Source organism: Hemiscyllium ocellatum, chromosome 3, assembly GCF_020745735.1.
Source record: "Hemiscyllium ocellatum isolate sHemOce1 chromosome 3, sHemOce1.pat.X.cur, whole genome shotgun sequence".
Classification (NCBI taxonomy): Eukaryota; Metazoa; Chordata; class Chondrichthyes; order Orectolobiformes; family Hemiscylliidae; genus Hemiscyllium; species Hemiscyllium ocellatum.
This window is the reverse complement of record NC_083403.1, coordinates 111,794,405-111,808,941: the sequence shown is the minus strand read 5'-3', so window position 1 is coordinate 111,808,941 and position 14,537 is coordinate 111,794,405. Positions and strand designations below refer to the sequence as shown.

Below are 14,537 nucleotides of genomic sequence, written 5' to 3'. Positions count from 1 at the left end.
GTGTCATTTAACGTATAGTTCTTACATTGTGAAGAACAAATTGAAAGGGCATGATTCAAATTTCAGGAAAATATTTCCACACAAACTTGTCAAAATTGGAGGTCTAGGCTTAAGGTTTTCATTCAATTCTCCATACTTGTATTGACAGGAGAACATCAGTGAGTAATCCAAAAGTTAATCAAATGTCATCTTGTGAACTAATACACATCAAAGGATAACAAGATGAAAACAGATGTTCACTATAATTCACCATGCAAATTTGTCTCGAAAATTGTTCATATTGAGAGGAAGAATTGTTAATTTTACTACAAACCATTAGGAAGCTTAATAGAACTAAGGTACTATATTTGCACAAGGATAACAATGGCTTAGGGTCATTTCTCTTAAAAACAAAGACAGGTTAATCTTGATAGACATCTTTAAGCATATGAAAGAGTTTTTCAGTTTTCAAGGTGACATCTACTATTATTTCACCTTAAATTATATATGTTTAATCAAGGATCACAGATCATCCAAAAGAGTCAAGGATTGACGTCATTTATTACAGAGCAACACTTCAAAATGTAATATGTAATCAGAACAGAGATATGACCAGAATCAGATGAAAACATTTACCAGTCCCAAGTCAGATGAATGGATGGTGTGAGGTAGACCAGATAGAAGATGTTCATCATGACAGCTCTATTCTGTCAGTGCTGGCAGGATGCGCTAGGAAGTTTGAAATTAATGAAGACCTATTTCTATAACACTTCTATTTCTCAGAATTCCTTAACACAGTTATCTCTCACAGTTAGTCATATAATTTATGGCACAGGAGGATATATTACCTATTTTACTCAACTGCATTGTGAAAATTCCCAATTGTAACTTTTTTTTCAGGTAGTAAAGCCAATGAGACACAGATGGTTGGTGTTGCCTCTTATTGTTTCTTCCTCTTTGCTTTTACATTGGCTGGATTGTAGTATTGAAAATGTGTTGCTGGAAAAGCGCAGCAGGTCAGGCAGCATCCAAGGAACAGGAAATTCGACGTTTCGGGCATAAGCCCTTCTTCAGGATTGTAGTATTACTAATTGTGCACCCACACAGAAAATAATGTCTGTTGCTTCTTGAATTATTTCATGTTGCTTTTGCAATAGTATGCCACCTGTGATTACATTACATGTCTTTTTATTTGTGAACAGTCTACCCATAACACAAGGGTTCAGTGTATGCATTCTGCACTTACTGCTGTTACAGTTCATTGAACCCTATTTTGATACCATCTTTTCAATATGCAACATGAAAATGAAGTTGGACATATATAGCAAAAGGAAAAATTTTGCATTCCCTTGGGGAAGAAACATATGGGTGGCGCTAATTGCATTGTTCTGAGCTACATGAATTTATGAAGTGTTGTCACAAAGTACATTTTACCACAAGAAAAACAAGTAACTAATAAATATTAATTTTTTTTCTTAAATTTGAGAGCACAAGTTTAATTATGGTATAGGTGAATCATACTTAATATTTATATGGAGGTGTCAATCTTCTTTTCAAGGAGGAACTTGATGTGTTTCGAGCCCAATGGATGTCTGAGCTGAATCCAAATGGAAGCTCCAATGGATCTGGCATGGAGCCTGGTAACGTCTCTGGCAAGAAATTTTCTTTCAAGTCTTCAGGTATAAAGGGGAAACAGGAGCTTGCTTGTGAAGAAAAGGTATTATGATAATCCTTATGAAATATTTCATGCCTAATTGCTTTGGGTCTGGAAATTATAAACACTAAGAGCAAATAGAACGTTACAGTGCAGTACAGGTCCTTCGGCCCTCGATGGTTTTGCAGGTCCGAGCAACAATCTGAAGCCCATCTAACCTACGCTATTTCATTAATGTCCATTTACATGTTCTGAAAGTTGGCAAGTCTACTACTGTTGCAGGCTGGACATTCTATGTCCTTACTACTCTGAGTAAAGAATCTACCTCTGACATCTGCCCAATTTCTGTCACCCCTCAGTTTAAAGCTATGTCCCCTGGTGCTAGCCATTACCATCTAAGGAAAAAGGCTCTCGCTATCCACCCTATCAAATCCTCTGGTCATCTTGTATGTCTCTATTAAGTCACCTCTTAACCTTCTTCTCTCTAACAAAAACAGTTTCAAGTCCCCCAGCCTTTCCTCATAAGACCTTCCCTCCATACCAGGCTATATCCTTGTAAATCTTCTCTGCGCCCATTCCAATGTTTCCACGTCTTTCCTATCATGCGGCGACCAGCACTATATGCAATGCTCCAAGTGTGGCAGCAGCAGAGTTTTGAACAGCTGCAACATGACCTCATGGCTCTGAAACTCAGTCCTTCTACCAATAAAAGCTAACAAACTGTACACCTTCTTAGCAACCCTGTCAACCTGGGTGGGCAACTTTCAGGGATCTATGCACATGGACACTGAGATCTCTCTGCTCATCCTCACTACCAAGAATCTTACCATTAATCCAGTACTCTGTATAAGTGAAAGTATTCCTGATGAAGGGCTTTTGCCCGAAACGTTGATTGTCCTGCTCGTCGGATGCTGCCTGATCTGCTGTGCTTTTCTAGCACCACACTCTTGATCTAGTATTCTCTATTCCTGTTACTCCTTCCAAAGTGAATAACCTAATACTATTCCGCATTAAACTCCATTTGCCACCTCTCAGCCCAGCTCTGCAACTTATCTATGTACCTCTGTAACCTGTTACATCTTTCTGCACTGTCCACAACTCCACCAACATTAGTGTTATCTACAAGTTTACTAACCCATCCTTCTACACCCTCATTCAGGTCATTTATAAAAATGACAAACAACAGTTGCCCCAAAACAGATCCTTATGATACACCACTTGTAATTGAACTCCAAGAGGAACATTTCCCATCAACCACCACCCTCTGTCTTCTTTCAGCTAGCCAATTTCTGATCCTAACTGCAAAATCACCCTCAATCCTATGCCTCCGTATTTTCTGCAATAGCCGACAATGGAGAAGCTTATCAAACACTTCACTAAAATCCTTAGACACCACATCAACCGCTTTACCCTCATCCACCTGTTTGGTCACCTCCTCAATAAATTCAATAAGGTTTGTGAGGCACGATCGACCCTTCACAAAATTGTGCCGACTATCGCTAATCAACTTATTCCTCTCTAGATGGTTATAAATCCTATCTCGGATTCCTTTTCCAACACTTTACCCACAACCAAAGTAAGGCTTACTGGTCTATAATTATCAGAGTTGTCTCTAATATCCTTTTGAACAAGGGAACAACATTTGCTATCCTCCAGTCTTCTGGCACTATTCCTGTAGACAATGACAACATAAAGATCAAAGCCAAAGGCTCAGCAATCTCCTCCCAATTTCCCAGAGAATCCTAGGATAAATCCCATTTGGCCCAGGGGACTTACCTACTTTCACACTGTCCAGATTGCTAACACTTCCTCCTTATGAACCTCAATCCCATCTAGTCAAATAGTCTGTATCTGAGTATTCTCCTTGACAACAGTGTCTTTTTCCTGGGTGAATACTGACGAAAAATATTCATTCAGCGCCTCTTCTGTCTCTTCAGACTTCACGCACAATGAACATTTTTTTTCTCATCCTTGATACAACACATTGTTCAGTGTAACATAAAATTGCATTATACACAACTTGTATGTCTTTGTCTGGAAGAAATGGGCAGGGCTGAGTGGTTGTGACTTGACTGAAGTTGAGAGGAAATGAAAATTAAAATTGCTTAGTTGAAATGGGTAGGTAAACAAAAGTGGGCATCTTGAGGAAGTTGTGATGAGGGCCATTTTGAATGAACCAGTGTCTGAACAAAGGGAATCACTAATAATGTCTGCAAAACAATTTACAATATATCAGCATGGTGGCCAGGTAGGTAATCAACTGCTTAGGAGTTAGCGGTCTGTGGGATTTCAGTGGAAACAGGGCCAAGTGACCAGAAGAGGAACCTGAAAGAAGCAGTAAGCCCGGAGATACTGTTACAAACAATCCCCAGGTGATATTTCTGAATTTATTATGGTTCTAGGAAGGATACCCCAAACTCGCAAATCCTAGGTGAAAAAGGATGAACTGACTCCCCTTTTTTATTCACCCGCTCCATGATTTGGCTGCCACAAGGTTAATTTAAAAGGATTCCTTACCTTGTGAATGCTTTTTCCTAAAATCAAATTGATTTATGTTTCAAAGGAGTCAATTTAACCTGGCTTTCTTAAGTTAAAACAAGAATGAACACATTAGTTAGTAAACACAACACAAAAACATAACAAAACTTAGATTAGAAATGAGAGACAAGTCCAAAAGTTTTTTTTTAATTTGATGTATAAATCAACATTTGAGTTCTGTAAAGAGTAGATGAGGATTAGTTGCGACCATTATGTTGGGTGATATCAGTGTTGTTGAGCTGTGGATCTCAGGATTTGAGTAACATGCAGGATAGATAAAGGGGAACCAGTAGATGTAATATATTTGGATTTCCAAAAGACATTCACTAAGATACCACATGTAAGGATGACTTAATGAAATAAGAGCCCATCATGTTTAGGTAGTATAATAGTATGCTTGGAGGATTAGCTAAGTAATAAAATACAGAGAGGTGAGGTAAGAGGGATATTTTCAAGACAGCAACCTGGAACTAATGGAGTACCATAGGGATCAGTGCTGAAACCCCAATTATTTACAATATATATTAATGTCTTAGATGAGGAAGGTGAATGTACTATAGTTAAATATGTGGATGACATAAAAATAGGTGAAAAGGCAAGTTGTGAGGACAACACAAACATTCTCCGAGGGATATAGGCAGTCAAACACTTGACAATCTAATGTGGGAAAATATGAAGTGGTGCACTTTGACAGGCAGAATATAGCAGCTTAATTGGAGAAAGCCGCAGCACTAGCATACAATTTTAGCAGGTAATAGGGGAAAGTAAATAGAGTGATGGCCTTTATTTTAGTAGAAAAGTATGGAATATAACATAAAGAAAACCCCTGAATCAACCCCAAGCTTGATTCAGGCTACACATGGAATACTGTGAAAAGTTTTGGTCTTTAGCTAAAGAAAGCTATACTGTACTGGAGGTACTCATCCCAAGAAAACTCAACAGGTTGATTCTGGTTGTGGAGGGATTTTCTCATGAGGACAGATTGGGTAGATTGGGCCTGTACCCATTAGAACTTAAAATAATGACAGGTGCCCTTATTGAAGCGCACAAGACTTTTAGCAAGCTTGACAGAATAGATGCTGAGACTTTTTTTTCCCCCTCATGGAAAGTTCAAAACCAGAGGGCAAAATCTCAGAGTAAGAGGTCGCCCATTTAAGACAGGGAGGATTTCTTCTCTGAGGGCCTTGAAATTGGAACTCTTTAGCGCAGAGGTCTATAAATGCTGATTCATTGACTGAATTCAAGACTCAAATGGACAAATTCATAATCAATGAAGGAAGTAAAGGTCATAGGGAAAAGGCTGGAAAGTGGAACTGAGGCTTATGGAATCATTCATAATCTCAGTGATTGGAAGAACATGACTCACTAGGCCAAATAGTTTAGTTTTGCTCCTGTGTCTTATGGTCATCTTTCCTGGGAGGGTGAAACACAAATATGTCTTTAAATGCCTGTCCCCACTCTGGAATAAAACAGGAGATGTTTTCCCACTGAGAAGTGCTTCTGTCTTATGCAATCTCTATCTCTTTGAAGTTTCCTTGGCACAGTATAGGGTGCAGCATCTTTGCTTTGCAGGATAACTGTGATTCTTATGCTGTTTCATTTCAACAGTGGCTGGCTTACAATACTCAGAGCAGAGGAGCATCTTTTCTTTTTTTCAACCTGCAATGCAGTGGCATTTAATACCTGTCCTCAAGTTGTGACCTTCACAGCACAATAGTACACTAACACATAGACCAGAGATTGCAATTCATTTTTAACCAAGTCCTGTATTTTCCTGCGAGGGTGAAACACAAATATGTCTTGAAACTCATGTCCCCACTCTGGAATATAACAGGAAATGTTTTCACGCTGAGAGGTGCTTCTGCCTTATGAAATCTCTATCTGTTTGAAGCTTCCTTGGCACAGTATAGGGTGCAGCATCCAGGGTGTTCACACAGTGAATTACATACTTCAAAGCTGCATTATCAACCAGGCTTGCCTTGGCTTGTAGTTGAAATAGAACACATCTTGCCCAAAAGTTCAATATGTTTGTGAATAATTTTGGAGTTCTGATCCATTATCATGACAAAATCAGAGGGGAGATAAACTAAATGTTTCAGCATCAGAAGCTTAAGGATCAGTCGGAATTGGAAGCAGACAATGATTTGGAGGTGTTGCCACTGCTGATTTCAGTACAAAAGATGAAAACATTGTGACTCTTTTGCATTTGATATCGCAAGCAATCAGCAACATTTAAAATAGGTCATTTCTCAATTATGATAAATATATTTCCAACTGTCTTCTTATGCTTAGACTGAATATCAGCATTAATTAATTATTTCACCAGTAGCCATTATCAATATAGAGTCATAGAGATGTACAGCATGGAAACAGACCCTTCGGTCCAACTCGTCTATGCCAACCAGCTATCCCAACCCAATCTAGTATATCTTGAAAAATCAGGACTGAACTGATTGTGAAATGCAAACAAAATTTGAATTGAATCTTAATATTGCAGACAAACCTTGCAGCCAAATGTGAACCCTCAACTATTTCTGGCCAAGTATCATTGCATTGCTTCCAAACCTTGCCCACAAGTGTAATAACTGACCTGTATACCTATTTACATTGCAGGCCAAAGAACTGTTCCTGAAAGCAGTTGAACAAGAACAGAATGGAGCAGTCTATGAAGGTAATCTGTATATTTATCACTTTGTTTTAAGCCAGAAACGGGCCATTTGTGACTTGTTTTTTTATTTTTGGGGAATCAAGTAGTTCAGATTGCCCCGCAGATTTTATATAATATTTCCAGGTTTTGTTTTTAAACAAGATATTACAATCTGGTGAAGAAAGATTAAATTGCTCCCTTCCTTGTTGACCACCACATGATTTTTGTTTTGTTTGTAAAGGATATGCTTGCCATTTCAGTGAATACTTAAATTCTTTGTATGTTGTGATCATAAAAGAAGCGTGGGGCAGTTTCTTTTGAGTTTTGATAAAGGAAGCAGTTAGGTTTATTATGCTTAAACCAATCTAGGTAAAATAATAGTTTGTGTACCAAATCGTTCTCTCACAGACTTCCAATGTTCTCACTCTCAAATTCGCAAATACAGTGTGGAGAATACATTGGCCAAGCAACACAATGTTTCTGGAAAGAAGTGCATCTCCTTTGGTGATTTCAGGCTTGACTCGATGGTCTCACTGCTTCAAATTTCTCATTGTAGACAAATGATTAATCTTCATCCACTCAGTTTAGCTACATAAAACACAATATCTTCACAAAAATATATAAATACTAGCATCAGTATTGTTGGGGGAGGGAGTTCCAGGTTCCCTACCTTTTGTGGGAGGAAGTGCTTCTCAACATTACCAGTGATCAGCCTCTCTGTAACTGTAAGATTCTCACCTCTTTCTCGGATTTGCCATCATACAAAATATTTTGACTCTCTTTACCTTACTGATTTTTTGAAAGCAGAAGTAAATCAAATGGCCACAAGTCTCAAGACCACAGATAATGGTCAGCTTGATGGCTCAGTGGTTAGCACTGCTGCCTCACAGAGCCAGGCCCCTGGGTTCAATTCCCACCCTGGGCGACTGTCTGTGTGGAATTTGCACGGTCTCCCCTTGTCTGCATGCGTTTCTTCCGGGTGCTCCGGTTTCCTCTCACAATCCAAAAGATCTACAGGTCAGATGAATTGGCCATGCTATATTGCCCAAAATGTTCAGTGCATTAATCAGGGGTAAATGGAGAGAAATTAGTTATATTTTTAGGAGGGTCAGTGTGAACTTGTTGGGCCAAAGGGCCTATTTCCCTACTTTAGGGAATCTAGTCTCATCTAATCTAATTAAAATAATCATCTTCTTCTTTAACACACACTTTCTGTATTCCTTGATTACCTGAGAGATCAAAAATCAGTATATTCCAGACTTGAATTTGTTACTTTATTTACTCATTCAATGTGGGATTCACTGGCTAGAGTGACAGTCACACAGCATGAAAACAGCATTTATCACCAATTTCTAACTGCCCTGGAGGAAGTGGTGGTGAGTTGTTTTCATGAATCACTGCACCATTGAGATGTAGGGACACACTCAATTAAGAATGGAGTTAAGAAAAAAAATCCAGGATTTCAAGGATACACTTGATAATGGAACCTCCACAATGCTCTGGGATAGACAATAACCTTTAATTAACAACCCTTTGAGTGAAGAAATTTTTCCTTACCTCAGTCTAAAATGATAAATCCCTTTATCTTAAACCTTTACCCTACCAGCCCCATTCTAATCTCTCCAGCAAAGAGGAAAATCTTCCACTGCCCATCCTGTCAAGTCCATTCAGATCTACTCAGAATCATATCTGTTTTAATGAGATTAATTCTTATTCTTCTGAACTCCAGAGAGTAAACACCCAATTTATTCAAATTCTATACTATCTCCATGACAAGAATATCCTTTCAAAGATAGACAAAATTGTGATCCACCAAAACCCTGTTTAATTACAGCAAAGCTTCAGTTTCCTGTAATCAATTTCCTCTATTAATGACCAACATGCCATTTTCTTTCTTAATTGCTCTACCTGAATGCTAACTCTGTGTTCCTTATATGAGTACAACTGAATCTCTGAACATCAACGTTTCAAAGACTTCAAAGATGATTCTTTAAAAAAAAATGTGCCGCGTTTCTACTCTTACTACCAAGTAAATAATTTCACACTTCCCCATGTTATGCTCCATCTGCCATCTTGTCATTAATTTAACTCATCGATATTTTTTCACAGCTTCTTTGTGTCTTCCTTTTAGCATAAATTGCATCTAGCTTTGTATCGTCAGTGAACTTGAATGCATTATTCTCATAACTTCAAGAGGAATGTCACAGTAACCGAGCAGTGAAAACCATGTCCAATTTTATCGCACTACTTGCTGCGTGAAGAATTTTTTCCTCACGTCACCCATGCTGCTTCTGCACGTCACTTCAAAGCTTTTTATTTTAATATTACAAAAATAGTGCCAGTACATCTATTTAATGCAGTGAGTTTAAGTTGAATGTTACAGACATCTTGTTCTATAGCCTCCCTCCTCCAAAGACCTTTATCCACCTCTCATTACAATTATTTGGGATTGCCCCACATCAGAATGGTTCCTATTTTGCACATGATTTATTTCCCATTACTGCCATTGCTCTCGGTCTCTTTTTTTCCCTTCCCTCACCCTCCAGTTCCCTGCTCTTGGTCCCTCTAATACACTGCACCTCTGTACTGGCTCCCATTCTGAACTTTCGTGGAGGTCCTGGATTCCACCTATTGGCAGAAATCACACAAAACCAGGTTATAATCGAACAGTCTATTTGAAATCACAAGCTTTCGGAGTGTAGCCCCTTCATGAGGTGAAGTGAGAGGGAAGCGCACATAACACGATTTATGGGCAAAAAGATCAAGAGCAGAGAGATCAGAAGATCATATAAATGGTCTGAGTGTTGAAGAATAACTCTGCTGGTGACAAAGGGTATTAGATGGTGTGAGTAAAGGGTAAATAGCTGAATAACAAGCAAAGGGATGACTTATAATCTGACTAAGTGAGGCAGAGAGATAATTACAAAAAAAAGTAAGATGATGCTAAAGACAAACCAAATGAGTGGAATAACATGAAACAGAAACTGGAGGAAAAGGCCAGGAGATCCAGCCGCATCTGTGAAGTAAAATCAGAGGAAGGGTCCCCGCTCCTGATCTACAGCATCTCCGTTTTCATTTGACTGGAATAACATGATCGATTAGATTAGGTTATCTATAGTGTGTGTACAGGCCATTCAACCCAACAAGCCCACACCAACCCTCCGAAGAGTAATCCCACCCAGACCCATTTCCCTCTAACTAATGCAGCTAAGACTATGGGCAATTTAGCATGGCCAATTCACCTGACCTGCACATTATGAACTGTGGGAGGGAACTGGAGCACCCGGAGGAAACCCATGCAAACACAGGGAGAATGAGCAAACTCCACACAGGTAGGAATCAAACCCAGATCCCTGATGCTGAGAGGCAGTTGTGCTAACCACTGAGCCACCGTGCAGCCCATAGGTGAAAGAGTCACATGTTGAGTGTCTAACCAAAAAAAAGTAATCCAAAACTGTACAATCTAATTAAGGTAGAGAGCTCAATTTATCAGTGTGTTGGTGTCAAAACAGGACAGTAAGGAAGATTTTACAGATACAGAACAGTGCGGTGGGGTCACATGTAGCACAACGTGAACCCAAAACCACGATTGAGGCTTGTCTTCATGGGTGTGGAACTTGGCTATCAGTTACTGCTCAGTGATTCTTCATTGTTATGCATCTTAAAGGCTGCCTTGGAGGACACTTACCTGAAGATCAGAAGCTGAATGTCCTTTACTGCTGAAGTGTTCCCCGACTGGGAGGGAACATTCCTATCTGGTGATTGTTGCATGGTGTCCATGCATCAGTTGTCTTGGCGTCTGCATAGTCTAGCTAGTATGCCATGCCTCAGGGCATCTTTGCCTGCAGCATATGAGGTGGACAACATTAACCGAGTCACATAAGTATCTGCCATGTACTAGTGGATGGTCTTCCTACGTATGATGATAGTATTCATGTTGATGATCTGACTTATATTGCAGCGGTTGCCGTGGCAGGGCTGTGTGGTGTTGTGGTTGATGTTGTCTTGAAGGTTGGGTAGTTTGCTGTGAGCAATGGTCTGTTTAAGGTTTGGCGGTTGTTTGAAGGTGAGAAGTGGAGGCATAGAGATGATCTTGGGGAGATGCTCGTAGTCATTGATGACATGTTGAAGGCTGTGAGACATGTTGTAATTTCTCCACATTGGGCAAGTACTGGATGATGAAGGGTACTCTATTGGACATATCCTGTATCTGTCTTCTGAGGAGGTCTTTGCAGTTTTTCCACTGTGGCATGTGGGAATTGGCAGTCGATGAATTGAGCACCATATCTCGTTCTTATGAGGGCATCCTTCAAAATATTCAGGTATCTGTCGCATTCCTCCTTATTGAGCAGATCCTGTGTATGGGCAGGGCTTGTCCTTAGGAGATACCTTCATTAATGTTTAGGATGGAAGCTAGAGTAGTGGAGCATCGGGAGGTTATCCATGGGCTTGTGGTAGACTGAGGTACTAACGTGTCCATCCTTGATGGAGATGCGTGTATCCAAGAATGAGATTGATGCTGAAGAGTAGTCCATGTTAAGTCTGATGATGAGATGAAACTTGTCGATATTGCTATGTAGTTGTTCAGTGATTCCTCACCATGAGTCCGGTAATTGGTGCAGTGATTCTGAATTTCGTAACCTGTAGTGACCAGTGTTTGGCACTAGATGGAGCTTGGTCAAATAAAACTTCAGATGAGTGTAATTTTAACAACTTACAGTATTTCCATTTTAATTATGTTTCTTCAAGTTTTTAACTTATTTATTTATGAATTTTGGCACTTAGGAATGTGCACATTTCATCTTGTTTTTTTTTTGCTGAGAAAGGTCCGAAAGTACTATATGGTGTCTTTTATATTTAATCACATTTTATTTTGCAAGTATTTTAGCTAAGAATGTACAGTTCTGCAACTATGGTACAGTATTTCAACATGTAAATTGCTTTCTCTGGGCAAGAAATGTCCAAAGAAACCTAAATACTGTTTTGAATGGAACTTCTTATTCACTTAAAATTATTTCACTTAATGTTGCAGTTTTCAGAAACATAGCCACTGTTTCAAGTGAGGACTTTGTGAATGCAATTCACTTACAAATGAGTGCTGGTAATTACAAATGTTATTTGTAATAATGTACAAATAATATTACATGTTAGACTATGTAGAGATATCATACAGTGCAGGAGAGACTTTTCAGCCCAATGAGTCTATGTTTTCTGGAATGTTAACAGCTCCTTTATCTGTCATATTAATGACTACCTCTCAAATTCTGACTACTTCAGTTAGTCATGGCCTATTATTTTCTTAAAACAGAAAATGCTAGAAATACTCAAAAGGTGAGGCATCATCCACCGAGAGTGAAATGGTCTTTTTTAGACCAGATTCTCCCTGACCAGTTTATCTATATTCCAAACGTTAGGCCATCTGTCTCGATTAATGAATTCTGATAACATTGCACCATCTCCGATAGGTGAAGAAATTCCCTAATGTTTTACTGATCAGAACTGAATTCAAAGTATTTAAGGTGAAGTTTGATGAAACTCCTGCTTCTAACTTCATATCTGGTGTTTCAGTTGTGTTATTTAACATACAGATAGTTTTGTTTGCTCTCTGCTTTTTTTGGCCTTTTTTGAAGTAAAGTTGACCAATTCTTTCAGTTTCATCTTCAGGTATTTTAACAATATCCCTGGAATATGCATATCAGAGGTTATCCTTAGTTAGCTACATTAAACTTTGTTTGCCACTCACCTGCCCATTTAGTTATTCTGCTCAAACCTGTCAGGCATTTTCAAGCTGCCTCTCCACTGTCCTCTCCACATTGGTGTCATCTGAAAAGTTGGAAATGTTTCTTTAAAGTTTTGAAGCTAGCTCACAAGCAGTTAGGAACAGTTGTAAACAGTAATGCCAAGTCTTAAGACTCACAGCTCCCTCCAATTTGCTTTATCATAACTCTCCCAGTAAGTATTTGTATTGTTTTCTGACCTGCAGCTAATTTCTTCTTCATCTTCGGGAGTTAATCTGAACTTCCACATCTTTGAGTTTAAACAGTAGTCTTTTACATAGAACCTGGTCAAATGCATTTTGGAAGTCAAGATATAGTGTGTCATTGACTTTTCATTGTATACATTGGATGTCACTTCCTCAAAAAAAAACCAAGGTAGTTGATAAAATGTTACCTTCCAGTTCTGACTTCCTATCGTTTTGTTATTACTATATGAATAATACCAATATTGGCAGTATCCCAAAGAACACAGTTTCATCTAAAGATTTTGAAAACCAGTTTTCAGAACATTTAAATTTTAAGAAAATTCATTATTGCTATTCAAAATGGTTCTGCTTTTGATAAAGTAAAACATTTCAGAGAATAGAACCTTGAAACAATGAAAGTTACTTCACCCAATTTTTACAGACCAGCCACAATACAAGTGATCAATGATCACCACAGTACAACAAAAAACAACTGTACAAAACAATTTCAACTTTAATAATTTTCCTGGTTATCAATAAATTGATCTTTCTATATCATAAATAGATGTAGAATAGCTTTCTATTTGTTTTAAGCAAGCGATCAAGAAGAAGCTGAATTATGGGAAATAAAAGTTGATTGCTAAGGGTTGCTAATCTGAATGATCAATAAGTTAATAGCTTGAGTATATTGGATAGTGTGGATGGCTGAAATGTGTTAGAGTGTTAACATCATCTCTATCATTTGTAATATTCTCTTAATTATATGTGTTCAAATTGCAGCTGCTCGGACAACCACGTTATTTTATTTTTAAATTATTGTTCATATTCTTTAGTATATCCCGATAATAATTATTGTCTTTCAATATATGGTAAAATTTATCAATCACTGATTGCTTCTGATTCTTTTAGCTATTTGTTGCAAAATGAAAATTTAATAACGGGATGCTGTGCATATGATCTAGATGCTGACAATATCTCTTTTGATTTCAGCCATCAAATACTATCGGAGGGCCATGCAACTTGTACCTGACATTGAATTCAGGATCAACTATGTCCATTCTCCCGAAAGTGATGGAAATGGCAAAGCTTAGTATGTGAAAAATTACTGCTCAGACTGTATTCTTGTAATTCAGGGTGAAAAATAGCAATTATTTTCATTAGTCACTAAGTTTGACTATTTGCATTTATGGTGAAAGAATTTTGTGAAAGGAGCTGTTAAATTTGCTTTACAATTAGTCTGTTAACTTCCATGCAGCCTATACTTATATTTACATGAAAACAATTCAACTTGAATACTGTCAGCACCCTCCCCTGCATTACTCCGTTAAATTATTTGGATTAGTTTTCTGCCTTATTGTTGGACAGATAACCTGCAAAAGAGAGTCATAAACAAAAACATCAAATAACCTTGGTGGGATAAAAGAGGAACAGGCAATAGAGAGATGGATGAGTTGGTGGGGGTGTTACTGAGTAGCTTGATGATCTCGGAGGAAACACCCTTACTATTCCCAGGCCTGTGAGCAGTGCTTTAAAAGCATTTCCCTCATTCGTTCAACCATTCTTGCACTTGCTAGATTTTTTTAAAAACCTAAGAAAGCTAGCATATTTTGATAAAAATTGAATACTTGTTAAAATGAATGCAGCCACATTACAAATCACCATTATAAACTTTTAATATTTAAAAGCTTGATGACCTGTCTGTCACCTGCTTCTGTTAAAAGTGAAATTGGATGGGTTCACATTTTTGCATTTTTACG

General features: G+C 38.3%; 1 protein-coding gene across 6 annotated transcripts in view; it reads left to right on the top strand.

Annotated features, from left to right (window-relative positions):
• The window catches only part of fbxo9 (F-box protein 9), a 94,962-nt gene that overhangs the window by 17,893 nt on the left and 62,532 nt on the right, over nt 1–14,537 (top strand). For 4 of the 6 annotated variants that reach the window (XM_060852969.1, XM_060852965.1, XM_060852956.1 and 1 more), the window contains 3 exons: nt 1,538–1,696; nt 6,785–6,842; nt 13,771–13,870. In XM_060852969.1, coding sequence (XP_060708952.1) covers nt 1,538–1,696; nt 6,785–6,842; nt 13,771–13,870 — 317 coding nt within the window. The remainder of the gene's footprint in view (nt 1–1,537; nt 1,697–6,784; nt 6,843–13,770; nt 13,871–14,537) is intronic. The other 2 variants (XM_060852970.1, XM_060852977.1) reach the window with 1 other exon arrangement.